Source organism: Caloenas nicobarica, chromosome 7 (assembly GCF_036013445.1).
Source record: "Caloenas nicobarica isolate bCalNic1 chromosome 7, bCalNic1.hap1, whole genome shotgun sequence".
In the NCBI taxonomy this organism is placed as follows: Eukaryota; Metazoa; Chordata; class Aves; order Columbiformes; family Columbidae; genus Caloenas; species Caloenas nicobarica.
This window is the reverse complement of record NC_088251.1, coordinates 36,584,403-36,610,466: the sequence shown is the minus strand read 5'-3', so window position 1 is coordinate 36,610,466 and position 26,064 is coordinate 36,584,403. Positions and strand designations below refer to the sequence as shown.

The following is a 26,064-nucleotide window of genomic DNA, read 5'->3' as shown; positions in this document are numbered from 1 at the left end:
GGGAGAGTGTTTCGGCTGTTGCCAGGAGCTTATTTTCCTCAGCCGCGGGTGCGAAACAGCAGCTGAAGGTCAGGACTTTGACTGACAGCCGCCTGAGGAAAATGCAGGTGAAGAATGGGGAGACCCCGGACTCTGATTTTGCTGTTGGCTGGAGTGACGCCGGGGTGGGGCGCAGACGAGACTGTGGGGGTAGAATCACAGAACAATTTGGGTCGAAGGGACCTTCACAGCTCATCCCTTGCCCTGAGGAGGGACATCTCCCGTGTGAGGAAAGGCTGAGGAGCTGGGGCTCTTGAACTTGGAGAAGAGGAGACTGAGGGGTGACTCGTTCATGGGGATCAATATGGAAAGGGGGAGTGTCAGGAGGATGGAGCCAGGCTCTCCTCGGTGACAACCAGTGATAGGACAAGGGGCAATGGGTGCAAACTGGAACACAGGAGGTTCCACTTAAATATGAGAAGAAACTTGTTCCCAGTGAGGGTGCCAGAGCCTGGCCCAGGCTGCCCAGGGAGGTTGTGGAGTCTCCTTCTGTGCAGACATTCCAACCCGCCTGGACACCTTCCTGTGTAACCTCATCTGGGTGTTCCTGCTCCGGCGGGGGGATTGGGCTGGATGGGCTTCCGAGGTCCCTTCCAACCCCTGACATTCTGTGATTATTCTGTGATCTTCACCCAGCTCAGGTTGCTCAGAGGCAGAACTGTCCCGGGTTTTTCCGCTGAGGGTCCCTCTCCGGGAGGCACCAGCTCGAGCTGGTGTCTCCTTCTGGAGACACCCATGAAACTTGCTGGAAAGTTCAGCTTTGTGTAACACGCTGGTTTAAACAGACACTGGAGAACGCTGCTCCCTTCTCCCCCTTGATTTTGGAAAGCCGTTCGAAGAGGAAGGCTGACAGCACTCTCAGAGTCAGGAGCTGTGGCCTCTTAGCCCAACATTTTTCTGCCCAAAAAAGTAACAATATTCTGTGTAATGAACCACTAAGATGCGGGACTCAGGGCTTCCCACGGGGCTCCAGACACTGGTCTGAGCCTTATCACAAGCCCAGGCAGGGAAATCCAGGCCTTCCACCTCCTTCTAGTGAATACACCCAGCTGTTTAACCGGTTCAGATGGTGTTCATTAATGCGCACTTGCGGTCTCATGTCGAAATTGCCGTAAAAATCACTAAATATAAAACACGGATTGGAATTAAGGACAGCGCAGGAGTAAAGGGATTAAACCGCAGGGCTCTCAATGCAGGATCGACGGCTGGCGATGTTTTCCTCGTGCATTTTTTTTTGTTAAACGCTGCACCCGCCGGGGAAATCCGTGATTTTTTTGACGGCCGGCCTGGGCAGCGCACCGGGCAGCGCCGCCCTTCCTTCCCCTCCAGGCCGCGGGGGGGCGCTGTGAGCAGCGCACCGGGCAGCGCCGCCCTTCCTTCCCCTCCAGGCCGCGGGGGGGCGCTGTAGCGTCGGGCGGCGTTTCCGGGCCGAGCGCTCCCGGCATGGCGGCGGCGCCGCTACGCGTGTGAGAGGAACGGGCCGGGCGGGCGGGAGGGAGGGATGTGGGGCGGTGGGACCGTGCGGCCGCTGACACGCCGTGTCCCGCCGTGTCCCGCAGGCTGGCGTGCGGAGACGTGGAGGGGCGGCTGGACGCTCTCTTCGGGCGGGTCCGCGCCGTCCAGGGCAAGAGCGGCCTCTTCGATGTAAGGCCGTGGGGGGACCCCGGGGGGACACGGCGGGGGGCCCGGGGGGCTTGGGCGGGGTCGGGCCTCCCTCACTCTGCCCGTGGTACAAGGGGCCTGTGCAGCCCCCTTATCTGGCACTGGAGCCGCGACCTGCGAGGCGGCAGCTGTCCCCCTGTGGTGTTGAACCCCCCCGCCCCGTCACGGTGAAACCCGCCAGCGCCGTTGTGTGTGTGACACCGGGCTCATAAAGCTCTGCGTGGCGCCGCGTCGTGACGGCGCGCCACGCGGGTGGAAAAGCCGGCGGGTGTCGCGGCTCTGGTCGGATGGCTGTTGGCGCTCTCTCCGATGTTTTTTCTAGATGCTTTTGTGCGTCGGGAGTTTCTTCGGCGCCGCTTCAGAGGCGGAATGGGCAGAGTATCGCACAGGGGCCAAGAAAGGTAAGGAAGCGATGTCACTCGTGGGCGATCGCCCGGTTTTGCGACCCACTTTGCTCTCTCGTCGCGGGGTGTTTCTGAACTCAGAAGCCGCAGTTACGTGGTGTACTGTATAACAAGCGGGAGAACTCCACACAGGAGGGAATGATGGGTTTGTTTTAAACCAAAACTCATTTCTGTCAGGCTCTCGGACTCAGAATCACAAAGGTGTGTGTGTCCAAGTGGCCTGCCTGTTTTTTGGGCATGGAGGTCTGTGCCTGGCTCATCTGGCCAGCGCTGTTTGTAGCCGTAGGTAGCGTGTATCCTGCAGCCACAGAGACCAGAAAGCTCTCCGAAGGGGATGGATTTGCCCATTCCTCCGTGGTCCCCATAGCCCTTGTGCTGAAGATGTTTCCCCCAGTTATCCCCCGCTCGTTTGTGCGTCTGCGTGAGCCATCTGGATGAGGATTGTCCCGTTTGCTCCTTGTGGCTGAGGAGGTAGCATGGCGAGGCGTGCTGCCTTGTGCTCCTGTTGCTATGAGAATATAAGGAGAACTGTTACTGGTTTCAACACCGCTGCCCAAGGAAGCTCTCCTGCACGTGCAGGGAGAGCAGGTGTTAAAACAGCAGAGTCTTCCCCACGCTGAAGCATTTTTGCTCATCCTCACTTGAGTTGCCTTTACCCTTCGAACTGTTGAAAAAAATCCATAGCTTAGAACCTCACCTATACACACATAGACACAAATAAGACTCATGTCACTTCATTTTGGTTTTCAGCCACTTGTAGGGATTTCAAACTCTGCAACTGAAAGCAATCTCCTGTATCTTCTGGCTGTGGGAGCTGGAATTTCAAGCAGTTGTAGCTGTAGCAGAGCTGCTGTATGGCTGCTGCTCTCCCTTCTTAAATAGGAAACCACTGCTGGTTTTTATTCCATGACCTGCTGACCAGCTACTGATATGCTGGTCTGCCAGGAAATCTATGGGAGCTGTCTCTGACATCGCTCATTGCTTTTTCTAGCTTTTAGTAGCTTGAAAAGATCTGACTTCGGCTGTTTGGAGAAATGAATTTTTATTGATCACTTAGCCATAGAGAAATTAAAACTGGTACTTCCCATTGCTATTTTTTTATTATATCCACCAGTTCTAGGTAAAGTCATGCAACAATTTCTTCTACCAAGTGAATCAAAAAGCTGATGAACTTGAGCTTTTCCCCTAAAACATCAATGGTTTTCAGTTTTTTGATAGCCATACAAATTTAGATCAGCTTAAACTGAATCTCCTTGTGCTTTGGTGTTTACTTAGCACTGCCCAGGGAAGACCCATGTTTTTATGGCTATGGATTGTTTGGAGCTGATCTTATGTGGGCAGTGGAGCAAGTTGGAGTTAACGCAGAGGTTATTCTCCGCTGGTGCTGTAGCGGGCTTGGGGACTTTTGGATGGTTTCTTGTTCTGTGCTGATCGCTCCTCTGGACGCTGCCAAAGTGTGGTGGGGGGGTCTGTAGGAATGGGTGGGACTCCTCGTAAACGTGGGCTGAACTTGTGCTAGTGTCCTTGAATTGAAGCAGACCGCCCGCTGTGTGGTTTTCTTCCTCAGCTCCAATTCCAACCTACGTGCTTGGCGCTAACGACCAAGAGACCGTGAGCTATTTTCCAGACGTCAGCGGCTGCGAATTAGCTGAGAACATCACTTATTTAGGTAAGGCTGCAGGTGGTTTGTGACAAGAGATGTGCATTTGCCTGGTGGTGCTTTGATTAACAGTTTCTGATCTTCCCACTTCAAAGCCCTTCCTTTTTCTGGAAATTTAAGGTGACATTTCTTATTCTAGGGTTCAGACTAGAGTTGGACTTAATCTTGAAAGGCTGATACAATCTGCTATGTAAAATGTGAAAGAGAACCCTGCTTTTTGGTTGTTTTCTAACGCTGAACTTGCTAACCAAAAGGAGGAGTGTTTGAGAGATCCTGTTCTTGGAGAATATCTAATTCCCATAGCATGCCTGTCTTTGTGTGGGAAAGGTTTCCTACCTGAAGTATGACTTTGCTGTGCTCCGAGGCTGTACTGGAGCAGCAGAGGTAAGAAGTGTCATCTTTAAAGGTAATGAGACTGTAGCAAAGCTAAAAGGAAAAACTAGTTTATTTCTAGAATGCCACCTGGCACGTAAAGGCACTTGCAATTGGCTGGTTTTACTCAGCCTTCATAACCGGCTTTTGCTGTGGATTTTTGGGAAGCAAGATGGCAGCAAGGAGAGAAGACTGGGGCTTGTCTGAGCAGCTGCTTCACCACAGGCAGGGTTTGAGCCATTGCACTAAGACGGGTCTTGACCGCAGTTTACGGGCACAGAAAGCGAGCTGTCTGTAGGGATAGTTTCAGAACTAAGGCAGGATTTCTGAGTTTGGTCCTCAGTCAGGCGACCAAGAGGTTTACTTGCAGTGTCTCCATCTCAAGTGCGTGCCTGTGTATTAACGCAGGCCGTCGAGGTCTTTACAGCGGCACTTCTGGACTGCAGATCGCCTACCTGAGCGGTACCGAGGCCCAGGACGAGCCAGCTCCTGCCTACAGCTTCAGTGCAAAGGATGTGGCAGAATTAAAAACGTCTTTGTTATCAACCCCAAACTTCAAAGGTGTGGATATATTGCTGACGTCCCCCTGGCCCAGAGATGTGGGGACTTTTGGCAACAGTGCGGTAAGTGTTGTTTTCTGCTGGGATGAGTTTCCAGATGGATTTAACACAAGATTGCCTTTCTCCTTGCTGTGGCAATTTGGGCTATTGGGCCACCTCTGAGTGCTTGAGAAAGCTGAGAGTGAAAAAACGGACAGTGGATGTTCTGGTTCTCCTTCCAAATGGGAAGGGGCATTTGTGAAACTTCAACTTCAGGGTGTTTTATCTGTCCCTGCCTGAAAAATCACAGTCAATAGCTTTCACCTCGTCACAAGTGTTCTGAAACAATGCTGCTAGTCTCTGGTGTGGAATGCTGTGCTTTTCAAGTTCTTTAATACCGTTCTTTCTCTCCACTTCAAAACTTTTAAAGTATTTTGGTGTTTATTTCGTTGCATATCAGCCAGCTGTACAAAATGGTCTGGTTCTTCCACTGTCTGGCTTTTGAGGATGTTGTTTTGCCTGTGTTTAGTTTTCTGTTGTTAATGTTCCTCAGCAGAAGTGACTTTCCAGTCATAAATTAAGGCGATCTGAAACTTTCCTGGTGAGCAAGGCCACGGACCATCGCAGAAGTACAATTTTTGCTTCCGCTCAGTATCTTCCGACATGCCAAAACAGATAGAATCTTCAGTCTAAAAGCATGAAGAACCCTCCTTCATCTGTGCCCCTCCTCCAAAAAACCAAAAAAACAAACGACCCCACTATCCTAGGGAGTTGGAGAGAAGCAGGTTGTAGGGATGTTCTGGCTTAAAAAGAAAACTCAGGTCTCAAGAGTTCCCTTGGGGATTCTCTGTAGTAGTTCAGTGTATCATTCCACACTTGGCTTCCTTGGCATGAGTTTTCTGAAAATGTACTCGCTTGGGTTAACAGCGGAGTATATTAATAGTGCTTGTATTCAAACATGCATCTAGTTGGAGTGTGTGCTTTAGACCCGAGGATTTCAGTCTTGGAGATTCCCTTGTGCACTGAGACCCAGACCCCAAAATCCCGTCAAACAAAGTGGGAAGTTTGAGGAATGAACAATCAGGTCTCTTGCTCTTTGTCACCAGAAGTTTCTCTTCCAGCAAAACTGGTGTGAGGAGCTAGTCTGCATGGATGAGAACTAACTCCCTGGAGTTTTGCTCTGACTTCTCAGGGATGGGAGCGGGATAGAATTACGCTTCCTCAGAGCTTTCTTGTTCGCCTGACTCATGCACTAAAGTTTCGGTGCCCTGGGCATGTGGTCAAAATTTGTCTTGATGACTTTGACATCTGTTGGTGTCTGCCGAACTGGCTCTGTGCTGCCCTGGCTTTGCAAGACCCAGAGGAGGACAATATGACAAACTTGGATTGATGAAACAAGTGGTTGCAAACCCTGTGTACACAGAATACATAAATGAGTAGGCTCTGGTGGCTGATAAGAGATCAAGCCCCTTTGAGGTTTTTTTTCACTTCCAGGCAGTGGTGACCACTACCATCAGTCTCTACATTTCCAGCATGCTGTTCTGTATAAAACTGTTTATTTTCTCTGCAGTCTGACAGTTTGGGGTTTTTTTAAATAAATCTTGGTTTGTATTTCGCAGGGAGAAATTGATACCAAAAAATGTGGCTCCAACTTAGTATCTGATCTAGCTGCAAGTCTCAAACCAAGGTACCACTTTGCCGGGCTGGAGAAGGCCTATTATGAAAGACTTCCTTACAGGTTTGTAAGACCATGTGAAATCCCATTTCTTTTCCAATAGGAGTTCACTTTTTAAAGAACACAGGAGGACAACTTTAAAATAATTTTATTAAGTCATCCAGCCCCAACACAGGGTCAAGATTGTTTCTCAGATCCATCTTATTACTGTAATTCCTGCTGCCTTGAAAACTATGCCATTGCTGACAGCGCTTGTCTGAGGACATCGTTGTGAATCTAATGCCAAAGTAGTTGCCCTGGGTCACATTTAAACAGTGTTCAGCCCAATTCAGGAGTGTATCTCTGAAAATGTATCACGGCAAAGCTCTTGTGTAGTGAAGAGTCTGCTGTCTTTAGTCATAACGTTGTACAGAAAATGTGACTAGTGACATAAGGCAGGTGTCAGAACAACCTACACATCATGTTAACATTGGGAAAGATTACTATCCTTTCCACAGGAAACGCTTTAAAGATGTAGCTGCTTTCAGGCTGCAACGAGATGTCATTTTGGTCTGTGCAGCTGTTTGCTTTTAGGTCTTGGGACTCTTTCTGTCCTCAGGCCTCCTTGTTCTTGGCCAAAGACTCTGGCTGAGGTGCTGCCTGAGCAGATTCACGGAGGACACGTGGTTTTCCCACTGTCCTTTTCGATATCGTGTCTGGCAGTACAGCTGTGTTTTGCTTCCTTACAGAAATCACACAGTGCTACAGGAGACCCCGCAGCACGTGAGCAGGTTTATTGCGCTTGCTGATGTTGGCAACACAAGCAAGAAAAAGGTACTGATGCTTTTGAATCTTCTTTTTTCAAGTACAAGTAATAGGGCAGTAAGCCCAGCTTTGGCTAGGTGGAGGACAGCGTCCGTAACTTAAAAGCTTGACTGAAGTGGAGGGATCTGGCTCACTTGAGGAAGAGATACCTTTTGCCCATGATGTCAGAAGGTTAAGGGCTGCAAAACTTGCTCTGAGGCACCTGTGTTCTTCACTACCTGTTCGAACACAACTGCAGAGGAAAGTGGTTAGAAAGGTGTTATTCCTTCCTCTTCCCCAGCTGCTTTACAGATGTTCTGTTCACATTGCCTGCTTTAAGAAGGAAGCAAAATTCCAAAGGAACCCTTCTAAATCACAGAACAAAACTTCTGGGACAGGAAGGGGCTGGTTGTTTGGTGGTTTGTTTTTAACCTGTTTCTCTTCTCCCCTTAAGAAAGTTACAGAATGTTGGTATAAAGGGACAGGTTGGTAGTGGCTAAGAAGGCATAGGAACTAGGCCTGGTAACAAAAAAAGGTCCAGGAGTTCCGGACAGAAAGAAGGCCTGGAAACAGGCAAGGATCAAGGCTGGGTTTTTTGCAAGTAGGATACACAGCTGCTTTTCAAAAAGGTCTTTCCTGAAAGTGAAAGGAGTGAGCCACTTGGAAGTGCTCCATAAACTCTTGGTTGCACTACACAGCAGACTGGCCCAGGGAGCACATTTTTCATGTCTTTCCATAGCTTAAACACTGCTTTGCTGAGTTCTTGCAGTGCTAAGTTGTGTGTTACCATTTCAGGACGGCTTAGGTCACAGCTGACCTCTTCAGAGTTGCAGTTATGGCAAAAGCTTCTTGCATTTCAGATGTCTGTTTTTGTTCTAGTATCTCTACGCTTTCAGCATTGTGCCAATGAGCTCGATGGACCCAGCAGAGCTGGTGAAACAGCCACAGGACGTCACAGAAAATCCGTACCGAAAATCACGGAAGGAGGCACAGAAGACCAAAGCGCCTCTGTGTGCAGAGGTACCGCTGCCTTCTCCCCTGCTTGTGCACTCCAGTTTCACTCCCTGAGCTCACGGAGCTTAAAACAGCGTTTGGCTTTAACCTTGGAATATTTCTTTCCAAAATACTAAGGGTTCTGTGGAAACTGTTTGCATCAACCAAATTGTATAGGTGCAATGCGAGGGAGTTTGTTACAGTTTGCCCCTTTAGCCAACCATATCCTGGGCTGTATCAAAAGGAGCTCAATTCATTCTGTTCCAGGATATTGATGCTTTCACTGTTGATGCTTTCCAAAGGTGGTTACATGCCTCTTCAGGAAAAAGCAAATTCTTGTACGTACTGTGACTCTCTGATGCAGTTATAACAGACTTCAGTTTTCTTTTTCTAAACAGGAAGAACCAGCTTGTCAGTTTTTCTTTGATTTGAACAAGCATCAGGGAAAGAAACGTCCTTCAGATAGGAAGGAGAGAGGGAACTCCCAACCTAAGCAAGCCAAAAAACCCCGTAAGTATGCAGATGCTTTTTCCTGAGCGTTGGACCATCTCACTCTTCATTTTTCTCAAGCTGTTGAGCTGTGCATGTCAGCTTGCCAACATGCTTTGTCACTTTAGTTGTTCTGTGCTGTGAGTTCACGAAATATTAATGAAACTGGGAAGGGAGGAGGCCCTTCCATTACCTCTATATTTCTGTGCTGTAAAACCCATCAGAGTTTGCCTGACTTGAAGAAATTGAAATTAAATCCTTAAGGATCGTGACTTCTAAGTGACAGCATTACTGCAGTTGTGCCTCTTTAGAAATGTTGGAATTTCCCAAAGGCACCAGTTCTCTGCCCAGATCTGCTTCCGGGAGCTGTGTCCTTCTGACACCTTCAGCACTTCATCAGCTGGCAAGGGTGGCTGGAAAATAACAGCTCTTCCAGATCCATTGCTTGTTCTGACAAATAAGCCTTGTGCTATAACACTTGTTTCTCTTTCCCAATAAAGCCCAGCCCACGGGGCCCTGCTGGTTCTGCCTTGCCAGCCCAGAAGTTGAGAAGCACTTGGTTGTTAGTATCGGCACGCATGTAAGTACCGCAGCACGTTCTTTGCTATTTGACAGCAGAATCGTGCTGAGACACAGCAATAGAAAATAACAGTCTCCAATTTTAAATCTTAAAAAACAAACTTTATTTGAAGCTGATTGTGGATTTGAAGCTGAAGTGGATTTTCTTGTCATAGGAAGCAATTCTAGCTACAGGGGTGAAGTTCACTCGGCTGCTTTCCTACAGACAAGGCATTCTCTGGCATTCACAAGTGCTTTTTTTTTTTTTGCCCCTTAGCAGTCACCCTGTCTTTCTCATTCCTCTAGTAATTAATAAATTGCCGATAAAGAATGCCTAATAAGTGACATAGAGGAGAAGACTTCCCTGTTCCCAGGGCAGAATCACTAGGCTGGGGGATACTCAGAATGCAGCCAGAGAGTAAATTTCCACAGCATGGTAAGTGCATGCTGCTTGCCGTGAGTAACTGGTGTGTATTGTTTCATTTTTCCAGTGCTATCTTGCCCTGGCCAAAGGTGGCTTGTTGCCCGATCACGTCTTGATTTTGCCTATTGGGCACTATCAGTCAGTGGTCGACTTGTCCGCAGAGGTGGTGGAAGAAGTGACCAAGTACAAGTCTGCGCTAAAGGAATTTTTCAGAAGTAAGGGAAAGAGATATGTCCTATTTGAAAGAAACTATAGGAGTCAGCATCTGCAGTTACAGGTATGGTTTTAGTGGCACCTTGGGAGAATATAAACTTGCACTTATCTGCAAAGGAGCTGAAAGTGAAAGCTCACCTTCACATTTCCCTCTTTATTCTGTGCCTTCCCAGAGCATGGAGAGAAGTTGTCCTACACACACAGATAGAGCCAGAGCAAAAATAAAACCGTGTGCTGGTTCTGCCACAGTCCTTTAATTCTTCCCGTTACAGCAGCACCGTGTTGGTTGTGTTGAGTGAGTGAGGAAAACCTTGTGGAACTGATTAAAAAGAGAAGTTGCAAAACCTCGCTCTCACTCTGATCGGCTCACGCTGGCACGTGAACTGTGCTGCTCACATTTGTAACTGAAGTAGGCTGAAAATCTAAATATATATGCAGAACTCTGGTCATTGTCTACCAGTACAAGCCCTTTGATTTGACTTTTTTTTTTTTTTAAAATCCTTGTGTGTCAATCATTAGGGGTTTATTGTGGTGGTTTCTGTCTTTGGCAGATCTGTAACAATATCAGAGCGGCCTTAAACTACCACAGAGATCAGAAAGGAGACAGCTGTGCTGAGAACTTTTTCAAGCTTTTAGTTTTCAGCTTTTTGTTCAGCTCCTACAGAAGAAAACCTCATAAGTTTAAGCCTGTACAGGCAGGTGCTCACCTGTCTTGTTTGATGATGCTGAGCGGTACTGAGGAGCGCACCAGCTCCAGTGATGGACTGATTGCTTTCTGCTAGTGGTTTTTTTTGTCTTTTCTTCTTTTTACGGAACTGTTGTCCTTCTCTAGGTGGTTCCTGTCCCATTGGACCACTGTACTTCCGAAGACATTAAAGAGATCTTTATTGCCCAGGCACAGGAACAACAGATTGAATTATTAGAGATCCCAGAGCACTCAGATATCACGCAAGTACGAGACAAAATTTCACCTGTTATTTACTTTCCCTTTGGCCTGCCTAGGCTGAGGTCATGTTGTGTGATGGGGCTAAGCTGTTGGAGACAGACCATTGTAGACTTGATCTGGAGATGTGCCAGATGTATTCTGCTCTGGGTGAAGTTCCTGTGAACAACAGATACGTTGCTTATCTGAAAATTATTCCAGCTACTCGCAGGGCTTGCTGAATTCATGCCTTCTGATACCAAACCCTTTCAGTGCCGCTGCACATCAGGTAGTTTTACATTCCCCTGGATAAGAATTTGAAAGAAATCTTCCTGAGAAATGAGTCAGTAGTGACACTGGGGTTTTTCCTTTGTGTTCAGCGCTCACAGGGAGACCTCTTCTGCAGTGGGAGCCAGAAATAGCACATGTGCATGCCTGTTGTGGCTATCGAAACCCATGTTGGCAAGCTTAGCGGCTGATTTCTTGGCCCAGAAATGTGTGTGTTGTCCCTTCACATGCTTTCCTTCCTCTAAAAATGGGCCGTATTAGTACAGGATGGCTTAGCTCAGGGTAAGAATGATTAGAGCTGCTTGGCTCTCCCATTTAACAACTCTGTAGTGGTAACTGCAGAGCTAAACCACAACAAATACTACAAGTAGTGCCCTGTGTGCATCCTGCACTGGGGATTCCAGCAGGAAGCGATCCCTTGCTTCATTGTCCCCTGGATGTTACGCTTTGACATCAGCCACCGATGTAGTTTGGGGCTGGCCGCTTGGTTTCGCCCAGTTTCTGAGAAATGCCTCTCTGGTCAGGAGACAGCTGCTCTTTTCCAAAAACCTGCTCTGGGCTGGGGTACCAGAGCTGGTGCTGCGGGAGTGGGCGGGGGTCCGCAGTCCCCCCCGATCCCCACATCTCATCCCCCCGATCCCCACATCTCATCCCCCAGATCCCCACATCTCCTCCCCCCCGATCCCCGTCTCATCCCCCCCGATCCCCACATCTCATCCCCCAGATCCCCACATCTCCTCCTCCCCGATCCCCACATCTCATCCCCCCCGATCCCCACATCTCACCCCCCGATCCCCACATCTCACTCCCCGATCCCTGTCTCATCCCCCCCGATCCCCACATCTCATCCCCCCCGATCCCCACATCTCACCCCCTGATCCCTGTCTCATCCTCCCCGATCCCCACATCTCATCCCCCCGATCCCCACATCTCATCCCCCCGATCCCCACATCTCATCCCCCCGATCCCTGTCTCATCCCCCTGATCCCCACATCTCACCCCCTGATCCCCACATCTCACCCCCCGATCCCCACATCTCATCCCCCCCAATCCCTGTCTCATCCCCCCCCCGATCCCCTCATCTCATGCCCCCGAACCCCACATCTCATCCCCCCGATCCCTGTCTCACCCCCCCGAACCCCACATCTCACCCCCCGATCCCTGTCTCACCCCCCCATCCCTGTCTCACCCCCCCGATCCCCACATCTCATGCCCCGCAGGTGGCGCAGCCGGGCACCCCCTACTTCTACGTGGAGCTGGACACGGGGGAGAAGCTGTTCCACCGCATCCGCGGCCGCTTCCCGCTGCACTTCGGCAGGTGGGTGCGCCCCCCGGGCCCCGCGGCCGGCGCGCCGGCTGCCGCCGCGGCGCTGACGAGCCGCTGCCGCGCTGTGTTGCAGGGCGGTGCTGGCGAGCGCGGCGCTGCTGGCGCTGCCGCAGCGGGCGGACTGGCGGCGCTGCGCGGCGGAGCGGGCGGAGGAGGCGGCGCAGGCCCGCGCTTTCCGCCGGGACTTCCAGCCCTTCGACTTCGCCCTGCGGGGCTGACGGCGGCGCTGACGGCGGCGAGGGACGCGCGGGCGCGGGCGGTGACGCGGCAATAAAGGCGGAGTCTCGGTGGCCCCGAGTGGCTGCGGCGATGGAGCGGGGCGGCCCCCCCGGGCCCGGCGGGGAGCGGGCCCCCGGCGGGGCGGCGCTGCGGGGGCAGCCGGCGGGCGGCTGCGGGCCCTGGGAGATGCGGGAGCGCCTGGGCACCGGCGGGTTCGGTAACGTCGGTCTGTACCAGCACCAGGTGCGGCCGTGCGGCGGCGGGGGCCGGGGCGGGCAGGGCCGGGCCGGGCCGGGGCGGCTGACGGCGCTGTGTCCCGCAGGACTCGGGCGCCCGGGTGGCCATCAAGTCCTGCCGGCTGGAGCTCAGCGTCAAGAACAAGGACCGATGGTGCCACGAGATCGAGATCATGAAGAAGTGAGTGCGGAACGCCCGGCACGGCGCTGCCCGGGCCCGGCGGCCTGGACCGGCCGGGCTCAGGGACCGGGACGTGGGGACAAACAGAGCCCCGTGGCCCTGAACCAGCTGCAATGAGGGGACCGGGGCGTGGGGACAGCGGGGGCTTCAGCCCCTGAACCGGCCGGGGCGTGGGGACAGCGGGGGCTTCAGCCCCTGAACCGTCCGGGGCGTGGGGACAGCGGGGGCTTGAGACCCTGAACCGGCCAAGCTGAGGGACCGGGATGTGGGGACAGCGGGGACTTCAGCCCCTGAACCGGTCGGGGCGTGGGGACAGCGGGGGCTTCAGCCCCTGAACCGGCCGGGGCGTGGGGACAGCGGGGACTTGAGACCCTGAACCAGGCGCCTGAGGGACCCGGGTGTGGGGACAACCAGAGGCCAGTGGCCCTGAACCAGCTGCAATGAGGGGACCAGGGTGTGGGGACAGCGGGGGCTTCAGCCCCTGAACCAGCCGGGATGTGGGGACAGTGGGGACTTCAGCCGCTGAACCAGCCGGGATGTGGGGACAGTGGGGACTTCAGCCCCTGAACCGGCCGAGCTGAGGGACCGGTGTGGGGGCAGTGAGGGCTTCAGCCCTTGAACCAGCCGGGGTGTGGGGACAGCGGGGACTTCAGCCCCTGAACCGGCCGAGCTGAGGGACCGGTGTGGGGGCAGTGAGGGCTTCAGCCCTTGAACCAGCCGGGGTGTGGGGACAGCGGGGACTTCAGCCCTTGAACCAGCCGGGGTGTGGGGACAGCAGGGGCTTCAGCCCCTGAACCGGCCGGGGTGTGGGGACAGCGGGGGCTTCAGCCCCTGAACCGGCCGAGCTGAGGGACCAGGGTGTGGGGACAGTGAGGGCTTCAGCCCTTGAACCAGCCGGGGTGTGGGGACAGCAGGGGCTTCAGCCCCTGAACCAGCCGGGGTGTGGGGACGAGCAAAGCCCAGTGGCCCTGAACCAGCTGCAGTGGGGGCACCAGGGTGTGGGGACAGCCAGACCCCCAGCACCCGAACCAGCCGGGCTGCGGGTGTGGGGACAGGCAGCCCCTGAGCCAGCCGGGGCATGGGGACAGCTGGGGCTTCAGCCTCTGAACCAGCCAGGGTGAGGGTCTCCCTGGTACTTCACGGCTCTGCGCTGGTTTGTATGTCATCCCAGGATGTGCAAGTGCTTCTCCTCCAGTGTACTACTTGATGTCTTGGCTTGGGACCTGGTGACATCCAAACCCCTGGCACTCTTGTGCTGCCTGGGCTGTTTGTCCATCCTGAATTCCTCCAAACTTGCACTGTGCGGTGTGCTGAGTTTGAGTGTCGTGACATGAGAGCACCTGCGTGACCCCATACATGCAGTGTGTGCATCTCTAATGTAGCAAACCGGGGAGTTAGGATTTTTTTTTTCTCTGTCACATGTACAGAAGAACATCTCCTAATGCTTTCTCATGAGAAACTGTGTACCCTATGCTGCCCACCATCCTTCTCCAGCCTCTCACCCTGAGGTACCTGTGAACCAGAGCCGGCCAGTTTGTCCTCACGGACATCAGTGGTAGCTCTGAGTGTTGGTCTCTCACACAGTTGTTCCCTTGTCCTGAGAGTTCCTTTTCCCTCTTAAGAGATTCCAGAGCATGAAATGCTCCATCCTTCTGGTGGGAGTAGGGACTCTGCTCTATTTTGTTCTGATTTGTTCCCACTAACGTCTGCAGTGCTCCATAGTGCTTTACCGAACTCCTGCTGTGCCTTCTCGTCACTCTCGCCCGCTTGCTGTGACCACTAACATTGGAGGAAACCACTCGCAGGCAACCTGGGTGTGCGAGCCAGGGCTTGGTGACCACTCTTCTCGTTAGTGTTTTCATAATTTCTGTTTTCTGAATGCAAGCACTGAGCCACACAGCTACAGCTGCTTGTGGTGGCTTCCAGAGGCTTTGGCAGGTGTACACAGCAGTAATTTGTCTTCACTTTCTTCTGGATGTTTCTTATTCCCAAGAGTAACATGCATTAGAGACAGTCAGGAAGCAGCTGTTTGAATTCAGTTGCAGAAATTAATCCTTCCCCTTGTGTGTGGGTTTCACCTGCCTGGTTCTACCACCCTACTACAGTTCCACAAGTGTTAGCAGGTTCCTCTGAAACCCTTGGGTGGGGGGAAACTGTCCCCACATGCAGAAACAGAGACACGTACATAATAACTTTGCCAGGAATGTGCAGGAATTCAGAACTGGAGCCCAGATTGTCATCATCGAAGTCCCGTACCTTGACTTTGGGATGTTGCTTCTGCTCATCGCTGATTTGTGTGTTCCCAGGGGATGGGTTTTGTGCGTTCCCAGGGGATGGGTTTTGTGCATTTGGGTGCCGTTTGCAGAGTGTACTTCCCAGCAAGGATACATTTGGGGAACAGAAATTGCACCTGAAAAGTAAAAACATGGTTGGTTGAAATTTGTTGTCTCATTCTTGCAAAAAAGGAGTCGGAGTTTTCATCCAGCGTTCCTTGTGCTTAGGTTGAACCATCCCAATGTAGTAAGAGCCTGTGAAGTTCCTGAGGAGATGAACTTTCTGGTTAACGATGTTCCTCTGCTGGCGATGGAATATTGTTCAGGGGGCGACCTCCGGAAGGTAACGTCTGCTTTGCTTTGCAATATGTAGCAAAATAAGTGGAGTTAATGCTTGTCTGTAACTGTGGCTGTCTGTGAAACCCTGTTATGTTCTGTGGTGCTTTTCTTTTTAGGTACAGGTGTGCAGAAGTAAATGTAAAGTGGGGAAAAAAAACCACCAACACACATGGGAAATGAGACTTGTGTTTTTGAAACCTGAGGACAGAGCAATCCAAGGGCAGATCTCTTTTATCCTGAAGCAGTGTGTCCTTTCATGGCTTTAGCATTACTACAACTTCCCACCGCCTCGATAATTGCACCCATCGTGTTTGGCTTTGCTGCAGTGCGTCTCTGTCTGGAGTCTGATCTGGTTTTAATTCATATGTATCCCACGTTGTGTCACTTCCAGCACAGGGAAGGGTCCTTTTAGACCTGGACTGGGGCCTCTGGGGTTTCAGAGGCTTCGCTGTTTCCTGCTGACCTGGGCACTGCCCTTCTGCAAAGCAGCGACACCCGAGCGCAAAGGAACCTTTCAGTAGCTCTCCAGGCAGCGACTCTGTCGCCCAGTAGAGTTCCTGCTCCCTTTTCTATTGCACCCAGATTCAGAAAGCAGCCGTTTGTACAGGAGCGAAGAAGCAAACCCCTTTTGGTGAAGGTTTGCTTAGAAATCACCTCATCTAAGTGATCAGGAAGCTTATTTTTCTGTTGTTTCCGTTCCGGGTGTTAAATACCACTGGAGGAACATGAGCAGATGTTGAATGCAATAACTGCATATCTGCGATAGCAGCTGGTGTATCAGTAACTTACTGGGCCTCATTTTGTGTTTTCAAGTTGTTCAAAACAGTAGGGACAATTGTAAGAGTCAATTTTAAGGCTGGTAAAAAAAGGATGTGGGTATATATGAAAATAGCATTTGAGTGTTGGAAACACATAGCTGGCCATGTTCTTGGTCACGCTTGCGTGTTGATTTTTGCAGTAAAAGTTTTGAGACTACTTGAAGGTAAGTTGGAGACCCTGGCCAAGAAATTTGGGATCATGTTAGCTGTACTTGTCATGCAGTATTTGATCATTTAATTTCTAATGCATCCTTAGAAGTTGCTTAGATGCTGGGACAATTTAGGAGGTAACATGCTTCATTTAATTTGATTGCATGTAATGCTTTGTTCCTTAAAGATGCATGTTTTTATTTCTGATCCTGCTGCTCTTTAAATCTTCTTCTTATGCTCGCTTGGCATCATTTGTATTTTGCACTGCTATTAATTTCTCATTGCACATCTGCAGTCTTCCATAAAGCCTGGAAAAGCATCGGCTTCTGTCTGTGCGCCACACACATATTCAGAGTGGTGTTGTGGGCTCCGCGCTTGGTTTCTGACTTTGCCCCTCTCCTCCTTTGTTGTTCAGCTCATCTACCCAGAACTTACTGCTTCAGGTATTTGGGGCGTTCCCAAATCCCATCAAGCCAAACTTCAGCAGATGAGGAATGAGCAGATTCCAGGAGCCTCAGGGTCTCCATTGCCTGCAGCCATATGGCCCTGCCTGCATCTCTTGCCCATTTGCGTTCTGATGGCTTTCATGATTTGTGAACTATTCTAGCAGTCCGAATCTTCTTTTCAACCCCATCTCTGCACGATGAGTTTTCCTTTTGTTTTCTTTTTCCCCCACGCTTTTATTTCACAAAGCCAACTACGTCATTCAACTAGAGCTATATTTGAGCTGTCCTGTTTCCCGTGTCCTGTCAGCAGGGGATGGAAGATGTTGTTCTTGACTGTTAGCTGTTGCATTGTGGTCTATAACATATTTTTCTTTACTGTAGTTGCTAAACAAGCCAGAAAACTGCTGTGGACTTAAGGAAAGTCAAATACTGTCCCTGCTTAGCGACATTGGTACGTAGTGTAATGCCTTAATGCCTTTCTCATGTTGTGTATTTTTTTTTATTATGTGTGATGGCATTTTGCTTTTTCAGCTGACCGTGTAAAGGAGACTAATGAGAACAGGGTGTTAAAATAAAACAGGTTTCTATTCCAGAGGAAGGACTTGGTATCCCTGCTAATCACAGGGACGAGCAGCTTGCACTAAGAACCTTTCTGTGGAATGGGATTGGAAAAGCTGTGTAGTGGTCAGTTGTAGGTAACTATGACCTTAACCTTTTGTTTTAAGGTCACAGTTTTCTGTTCAAACCTCATTTCTGTTCATGGCTCTGGAGATGCCAAACTGCATGTCACCTGAATGTAACTTTTACAAGCCAAAAAAGCAATAACCAATGTGAGAAGTGCCAGAGTTGCCCTGTTGCTTCTCTGTGTAGGGTTTGCTTAGTAGGAGGGAAATTTTGTTTGTTCAGGGTGACAGTACAGAGGAGATGATAACCTGGAGTGGAGCGGAGCGGAGGGCAAGGTGGGTGAGAGCATTGCAGAAGGGGAAGCCAACCGTGCCTTGGCTAGTCCAGCAACCTTGTGGCTAGTGAGATTTGCTCTCAGCTGAGGGGTAATTAGGTGAGCAGTCACGCAGTGCCATAAATGGTTGTGCTACCATGGAAACTGTGTCTGAGAAAGCAGAGTTTGGGAACTCTGGGGGAGTTTGTTCCTTCTGGGGACAGCTGCCATGTAGATTGGCTTAAACTAATCACATAATTTTGTTTGTAGCAGTGGGAGTGACAGAATGGGGCTATTAGGTTGGTGCAGAAGTAATTGCGGTTTTGGACTGTGTATTTTAAATCACTGTAACTGGGCTCAAACACATCTTTAGTAATCAAAATAGGAACCATTACAATCAACACATTTTTGCCAATAACAAACAAGTTTTTTTTCCTGTAGCATAAAAATCCGTGTTTTGGGATTTGATGAATTCTTAGAAAGCATTTTCTGCATCCTGCTGGTTGCGAAAGCGTTTTCCCTGCAAAAAGTTGTCGTGATGCTTGAAGAAGTGGCGGTCGGTTGGCGAGAGCTCAGGTGAATGTGGCAGATGAGGCAAAACTTTGTAGCCTCGTTCATTCCACCTTTGCAGCATTGGTTGCGTGGCGTGTGGTCAGGCATTGTCGCAGGGAGGAATTGGGCCCTTTCTGGTGGCCAGTGCCGGCTGCAGGCGTTGCAGTTTTCAGTGCGTCTCATCGATTTGCTGAGCAGACTTCTCAGATGTGGTGGTTTGGGCGGGATTCAGAAAGCTGCAGTGGATCAGAGCGGCAGCAGAGCAACAAACAGTGACCGTGACTTTTTTTGGTGCAAGCTTGGCTTTGGGGAGCGCTTTGGAGGTTCTTCTTGGTCCAGCCACTGAGCTGGTCGTCGCTAGTTGTCGTATAAAATCCGCTTTTCGTTGCATGTCACAATCTGATCAAGAAATGGTTCATTGTTATAATAGAATCATAGAATGTCTTGAGTTGGAAGGGACCCACAGGGTTCATCGAGTCCAACTCCTGTCCCTGCACAGGACAACCCCACAGTTCACACCGCGTGTCTGAGGACGTTGTCCAGTCTCTTCTTGAACACTGTCAGGCTTGGGGCCGTGACACCTCCCTGGGGAGCCTGTTCCAGTGTCCAGCACCCTCTGGGTGAAGAACCTTTTCCTCATGTCCAACGTGAGCCTCCCCAGCACATCTTCCTGCATAGAATAAGAGAAAGCGACACTTCAAAACGACCATTTTTTTTTATTTTCATCCAGCTCCTGAGGCACCTATTTATCAAGCTTTTTCACCTTTCCAATTTGCTTCAAATGCTGAACAACTGTAGAAAGGTCGACGTTGAGCTCTTCAGCAGCTTCTTGTGTAGTTGTGAGAGGATCAGCTTTGATGTTTGCTCTCTATTGGTCGTTGTCACCATCCGATGGCGGCCACTGCACTCCTCATCTTCAAGGCTCTCATCTCCTTTGCGAAACTTGTTGAACCACCACTGCGCTGTACGTTCGTTTGCAGTTCTGGCCCAAATGCCTTGTTGATGTTGCGAGTTGTCTCCACTGCTTTACAACCCATTTTGAACTCGAATAAGGAAGTAGCTCAAATTTGCTTTTTGTCTAAAATCATTTCCGTAGTCTAAAATAAATATAAAATAAACAGCAAGTAATAAGTTAGTAGCAAAAAAAACATAGAGCAAGAAAAACGCATTGCAGTGATGTATAACGTAACCATGTTTATTTAAGAATGTATTCAAATATCAAACAGCAAATTTCAACAATGCAAAAACTGCAATTCCTTTTGCACCAACCTAATACTTTGAGCACCCCAATCCCCACCAGCAGAAGCCTTGAGCCCCCAAGTTCGGTGTTGCCAATACCGAGCAGGGCATTGCTGGCAGCACCAGCATCTTGCATAACGTGCTCATCTATATAAATAGGTCTTTCTGTTACATTGCGTTAATTTACCAAGATCTCAAGCTGCAGGACATGCGGAGCTGTTTCAAGCACATTTTGGAGACCTGTTTTGCTTGTCTGCGTGCTGTGGTGCGTTTTGTAACCGTACAGTTGGAGAATTCAGCTGCTTCCTTGCCTTGCAGGCGAGAAATGTGACCTGTGATTATGCCTTGAGATCTGAACTCTGTAGCAACCTCCCTGTCTGCAGAGCAACAGAGCTAGCATAAATCTGACAAATCTTTTAAGTCAGGAGTTCTTAACAGTGCTTTAAAACAAAAATGTATTGATGTGAACCCCGAAGTCGGGGGTATTAGATTTTTATTAGATGTATCTTTAATCGGTGTGAGTTTATTTTCTACTGAAGCAAACACCTGTCTTTCAGGGTCTGGTATCCAGTATTTGCATGAAAACAGAATTATACACAGAGATTTGAAGCCTGAAAATATTGTTCTTCAGGATGAAGGTGGGAAGGTAAGTCAGGTGGCATCTGTCAGTGGTGTCCCCGCTGTCGTTTCTGGAAGTTGTCTGCAGCTTTGTCTTGCCCGAGAGGAATAAAAGAAAACAAGTAGTTTGTGGCATTGAACTCAGCTGAAAACTGCACTGTGAATTTACTGAAGGTTTATGACTTCTTGAAGCCACAACTCCTATTTTGCTTGTTCTTAAATCTTTGTCATTAAAAACAAACAACTTTTGCTCCCATTTGAGAACGTTGCCTGCAACAGAATGTGAACGAGGTGAGATTGTAGCGCATCCCTGTGTGTGTGACTTTGTGGGCTGCGTGTAAAATCGAGCTGGTTCACAGTCAGCCTGATGGATTTCTTAGTGAAAATTGTTTTCTCTGTTGGTGCTCTTTAAACAAATAGCTTCAAATTCCCAGATAAAAAGCTTAGATGCTCTGTGCGACCAAGCTGTATCTGGCAATCTGCTTTAAATAAAGTCAAGTCTACATTGAGACAGATGGATAACACCAGCTTACGTGGTGAGACAGCAAGTCTTAATGCTGCGTCACGTGTCGAAGCTTAGCCATGGACTTTCTCCAGAATTTCCATTCCAGTTTTCCTCTTGCTGAGTGTATGCCGTGGATGTCACTGCACAGATTTTGGGTTGTTTCATGGGGGTTTTTTCTCTGAATTTGCTCTTCTGATGAACTATTTAAACTGTCCGCAGATTGTTCACAAAATAATAGACCTGGGATATGCAAAAGATCTGGATCAAGGAAGTTTATGCACTTCATTTGTTGGAACATTACAATATTTGGTAAGATATTTCTTTTTCATATGCACAAGTGAGGTGATACTGCCAGATTTCGTAGAATCACAGAAGTGTGTGTCACTCACCTGGGGGACGCGTCCAGACACAGTTTTGTCTCTGCAGAAATGCAAGGAAAATAGATGACCTGAAATACCACTTTCAAAGTGTCTTTTTGTGATCATTTTTAGGCTCCAGAACTCTTTGAGAATAAATCCTACTCGGTTACTGTTGATTACTGGAGCTTTGGAACGATGGTGTTTGAATGCATTGCAGGATTTAGACCTTTCTTGCATAATCTACAGCCATTTACGTGGTAAGACACTTATTCTGCGAGACGTGATGCCAGGCAATAGGAGTGACAGCAACTGCGTGTGCTGAGGTGACAGCGTGAGCCAGAACAATAAATTTATTGTTAATTAGGTGCCGAGACTGGTGGTCTGCAAAGCTTTGCAGAAGCCGTTGATATTTCAGTAGTATCAATGACAGTTCTATTGGTAGTGTGTGCTTATTACACTGTGTGGTAGCCTCTGGTCATAATAATTCCATCATAAGTGAAATCCGAATTTTAAAAAAATGTAATTATAAACCAGTCTGTGTATCGGTGTCAGAAAAATGTAATGGGAAGCAGTGATATAGTCCTTTGTTCACCTGGGCTGTGAGGTTAATTAATTTTAGCAATAAATAGCAAGAAAGAGCATGTTTTGTGTGGTAAGCATACAGTTATGTGTTTGTAAGTAACTTTAGAAAAGTGATGAGTGAAGGGCTTTGACCTGCATGTGAAGGTTTCTACTTGCTCTTTGAGGGCTAGAAGAAGGAACAGAAATATGTATTTTTATATTTCCACTTCTTACCTTGCAATAGCAGGAGAGTATGTAAGCTTGCTTTTTAAAAGGTTGATTCTGCAACAGAAAAAGTATGAAACTTGCTTTTCTATTAGCATTGAAATAATAACAGGAGAAAAGGTAAATTTGAGGTTTTTTGCAAGTATTAGCTCAAAAATCATTATATGTTAACAAAAAATAATTGTAATCAATATGTTGCAGTAGTTTCCCTTTTAACTGCTAACTCCTGGGATTTTATTATTTTAATAGTTCAATATCTGCTGCATTTTTTCCAACATGGGAAAACTTGATGTCCTAATGTACGTAGCATAAAACGAATGAAGGAGATTAGAAACAGCTGTTCCCCATCCGTAAAAAAAGGAAGAGAACGGTGCTGGCCACGTGCCTGTAGCTGCTGTTTGGAAATGTTGTCTTTGTCCTAAAAGAAGAGTTTATTTTCTAAAGCTACTAGACTGTGGCACTTTTTGCTGCTTCTGTAATCAATTGCCCCTTTACAAAAGGAACATTGTCAGGATATTCACAAAGGATTTTATTTTCTAGGCATGAAAAAATCAAGAAGAAGGATCCAAAGCACATCTTTGCCTCTGAGGAGATGAATGGGGAGGTTCGCTTCAGTACCCATTTGCCGCAGCCTCACAGCCTCTGCGGGTAAGTGCGTCCTTCTGGCGACATGGGATAATTTCTGGTATGTCTTTCAAACTGAGAGTTCCTCCTCCTTCATCCCAAGTGCTGAGGGGTCCTTCTTTATCCCAAGGAGTGTTTCAAGCTCTTCGCAAGGCACCATTTGCTGCTGAGGAACAGCTCATAGCCATATTTTTGGATCCTTGGGGCAGTACTTGTGTTGGGAAAACTGCAGCAAGTCCCGCAGAGACCACAAAGATGGTCAGAGCCTGTTGACCGGAGCGTGCAAGTAGAGGCCTTCAAAGCTGGGCTGCTTCAGTCTGGCAAAGAGGGCAAAGCGGGATCTAATTTTGTCTTCTACTATCTTTTGGGGTGTTACAACAGACCTAGGCTCTTCTTAGAGGAGCAAAATGAAAGGACGAAAGGCAACAGCACAAGTTACAACAAGGGAAATGAAATTTGGGCACAGGAAAATGGTTTCCCCATGCTAGTGACACATCCCTGGGACAGGACCCCAAGCAGTGGGGGAATCTCCTATGGGGATTGTCCGGACTCGTGGGGACACAATCCTGGGCAGCCAGCTGTAGTTGTGACCTCAGCCGTGCCATGGGCCGGGGCTCAGACCAAATACTTCCAGGAGGGCCTTCAGCCTGAATTAACTATAGAATCGCAGATTCATTCTGGTTGGAAAAGACCCTCAGGATCATCGAGTCCAACCGTTAACCCACCCCATGTTCCTGAGAACCTCGTCTCCGTCTGTCCAACCCCTCCAGGGATGATGACTCCAGCACTGCCCTGGGCAGCCTGTTCCAATGCCCGACAGCCCTTTGGGGAAGAAATTGCTCCCCAGATCCAATCCCAACCTCCCCTGGTGCAACTTGAGGCCGTTTCCTCTGGTCCTGGCGCTTGTTCCTGGGGAGCGGAGCCCGACCTCCCCTGGCTCCAAGCTCCTTTCAGGCAGTTCAGAGATCAGAAGGTCTCCCCTTAGCTCCTGTTCTCCAGGCTGAACCCCCCAGCTCCCTCAGCCACTCCCATCACACTTGTGCTCCAGCCCCTTCCCCAGCTCCGTTGCCATGCTTTGTTCACCAGGTTTGTTGGTCTGTACCAAGTCAGGAATCAGACTTTGATTGTTTGCCATTTAATCAGCACTTGTGTCTTTAGATATGCCCAGCAGTGCGGTGCAACTCCTTGGCACTGGCAGATTTCTAGGAAAAGTACTGAAATTGAGAATGAAATAAGTGGCTTTGTGCCAGCGCTTCAGGCTTGTTGCGCTGTGTACTGCCTTTAAAGACATTTTTGACAATAAACTTGTATGCTTCTTGTGTGGATAAACATGGAAGAGAACCTTCCTGGAGGCTCCGCAGCATGGGGATGGTTATTCTGCAGGCAAGGCTTTGAAAACTATTTGATTTTACATGTCCCACCGATGGGTTTTGGGGGAAAAAGAACCAAAATACGATTCTACCCCTTACCCATTTTGACACACCTTGCTGATGTGTGGATACTCTCTGAGCCAGAAGCAGAAGTGCAATGCGAGGTCTGTTGGATGGGGCTGTGCTCCTGCCGAGGTCAGTGGGGGCTGTCGTTGCCGTGGGGGTGCTCACTCTGTATGAGTTTTCCTCCCTCCCAGGCTTTCCCTGCTCTCAGAATGAGTGACTGCAGTAAAATCACTGTTCTTCACAAGTGTTCTGCACACATCTGGTCTCTAACCAAAGAATTGTCACCTTATTGCTGTTGTGAGACCCTTTTTCCTAAGTGTGGAGAATGTCTGCCTTCTCTTTCTTACAGCCCTTCTGTTTTAGTTTAATTGTAGAACCGATGGAAAATTGGTTGCAGTTGATGCTGAACTGGGATCCCCAACAGAGAGGTGGAGGTTTAGATCCTGAGACTGGCTGTCCAAAGTGTTTCCAACTAATGGATCACATACTGAATTTGAAGGTGAGTGAGGGTTGTAACTGGGTTTAGCAGCCTACTGAGAGCATCTCAGAGGACAGAAAGTGTGTTCGGTGGAGCAAAGCTATAATCTTGGCGTCATCCAGCTGCAGGAGTATGAGGAATGTTTCTGTTGGTATCAGGAAGTGAGTGGATGTACAGCCTGTCCAGTACGTATCTGAAAATAAAATAACACCAGCAGTATTAATCTCTAGCTTTACACTTGGAGCAGAATGACCCGGTGTTACTGCCTGTCATCTCAGAAAGGACTTGTCAAGATCAAATAATGGTTTAATATTTGCTAATAACAGTTTTCCTGAACTCCACTACTAATGCTGTGGCCTCCATGTACTATAGCAGTACCTGCTCTAGAACAGAGATTACATTCACCTGACTCTTCCTCTTTGAGTAATTATTGGAGCTTTGCTGGAGTCAGACTAGCTGAGGCGAGCATGTGTAGAAACCAGAGGATAGTTTTGTCTGATCTGGAAGGATTCCAAAGGAATTAAAACCCGAAACACAAGATGTTGTGCCCATAACTGGGACTTGTCAAAATCTGTATATTTTGGTGTGGTTTGGGTGCTACAGTCTCTGCCGAGATACAGTAAAACTATAGGGAGGGCCACAGGAGCAGTGAGAAGACAAGCACTGGGATGTAACAGGTTTTTGGTATGGAGGGATTAAAGAAAATGAGGCTCCTGTTACTGGCCAGCACTGGAGACACCAGGGCTCAAGATGGCCTTTGTGCTCGCTTATCACCATTCTTCTGATGTGGAGGCTGGGTGCATTTGATTGTTGTTTTCTCTGGCATTAAGTTCGAAGTTACAGGCCCAGGCTTTCAGTTTTGTTGTGGGGCTTTGCTGCTGAATGTGATCACTGTAGTCAGTGAAACTCAAATGATGCTCTCAGAACATTAGAACGTGTTAATTGCCACATACTCCCTCCTAGGCCTTTGTGTCCTTTGTCTTTGATAGCCAGTGGCTTGTAATCAGCTTCCACTCTTTTTACAGATAGTACACATCCTGAATATGACCTCTGCCAAGATCATTTCGTTTCTCTTGCGTCCTGAGGAAAGCCTTCATTCCCTTCAGACTCGGATTGAGGGTGAAACTGGAATAAGTACTGGAAATCAGGAACTGCTGTTGGAAACAGGGATTTGCCTGGACCCTCGGAAACCTGCTTCCCAGTGTGTTATTGATGGCGTGGTAAGAATGATTTTGTTTAATGTCTTTCACATTCTCAAAGTATTAAAATCATAGAGAAGATAAATTGCCTTAATCTTCTCCCACCAGGGACAGTTTGCTCTGTAAGTGTAGTAACTCATAAGGTTAAAGTAACTTGAATAAACTCACATTATTTCCTTTATCAGGTAATGTAAGCAGATTCCTATAGTTCTACTCTGTCTAAATATTGAAATAAAGTAAGTTGCTAGGAAAGGGTCCTGTGTTTCTGTGGGATCTATCAAAATCAGTTTTTTTAAGGCATCTGATAAGAATTAAGTGTCT

General features: G+C 48.8%; 2 protein-coding genes and 1 non-coding gene across 4 annotated transcripts in view; all 3 read left to right on the top strand.

Annotated features, from left to right (window-relative positions):
• The first annotated feature begins 1,452 nt into the window (after positions 1 to 1,452).
• CWF19L1 (CWF19 like cell cycle control factor 1) lies at positions 1,453 to 12,570 on the top strand. Of its 2 annotated transcripts, XM_065638681.1 has the most exons (14): positions 1,453 to 1,505; positions 1,599 to 1,683; positions 2,024 to 2,102; positions 3,673 to 3,774; positions 4,546 to 4,760; positions 6,296 to 6,414; positions 7,080 to 7,164; positions 8,014 to 8,154; positions 8,526 to 8,637; positions 9,117 to 9,196; positions 9,666 to 9,875; positions 10,644 to 10,763; positions 12,242 to 12,339; positions 12,422 to 12,570. In XM_065638681.1, the coding sequence occupies exons 1-14, from the start codon at positions 1,483 to 1,485 to the stop codon at positions 12,564 to 12,566; spliced, it is 1,614 nt and encodes a 537-aa protein (XP_065494753.1). In that variant the 5' UTR covers positions 1,453 to 1,482; the 3' UTR covers positions 12,567 to 12,570. The 2 variants fall into 2 exon arrangements, with proteins under 2 accessions (XP_065494753.1, XP_065494754.1); XM_065638682.1 differs by lacking the exons at positions 1,453 to 1,505; positions 1,599 to 1,683; positions 2,024 to 2,102; positions 3,673 to 3,774; positions 4,546 to 4,760 and having other exon boundaries at positions 6,323 to 6,414; positions 8,031 to 8,154.
• Positions 10,336 to 10,477, top strand: LOC135991218 (small nucleolar RNA SNORA12). The gene has a single exon (XR_010606501.1). It is a non-coding gene; the product is annotated as a small nucleolar RNA SNORA12 (small nucleolar RNA).
• Positions 12,571 to 12,606: 36 nt separating the features above from the next.
• Positions 12,607 to 26,064, top strand: part of CHUK (component of inhibitor of nuclear factor kappa B kinase complex) — a 31,358-nt gene continuing 17,900 nt past the window's right edge. The window contains exons 1-10 of the mRNA XM_065638680.1: positions 12,607 to 12,810; positions 12,890 to 12,984; positions 15,486 to 15,600; positions 17,392 to 17,461; positions 20,296 to 20,384; positions 21,081 to 21,170; positions 21,353 to 21,477; positions 22,547 to 22,654; positions 24,430 to 24,565; positions 25,570 to 25,764. Of these exons, the coding sequence (XP_065494752.1) occupies positions 12,658 to 12,810; positions 12,890 to 12,984; positions 15,486 to 15,600; positions 17,392 to 17,461; positions 20,296 to 20,384; positions 21,081 to 21,170; positions 21,353 to 21,477; positions 22,547 to 22,654; positions 24,430 to 24,565; positions 25,570 to 25,764 (1,176 nt within the window). The 5' untranslated portion in view covers positions 12,607 to 12,657. The remainder of the gene's footprint in view (positions 12,811 to 12,889; positions 12,985 to 15,485; positions 15,601 to 17,391; positions 17,462 to 20,295; positions 20,385 to 21,080; positions 21,171 to 21,352; positions 21,478 to 22,546; positions 22,655 to 24,429; positions 24,566 to 25,569; positions 25,765 to 26,064) is intronic.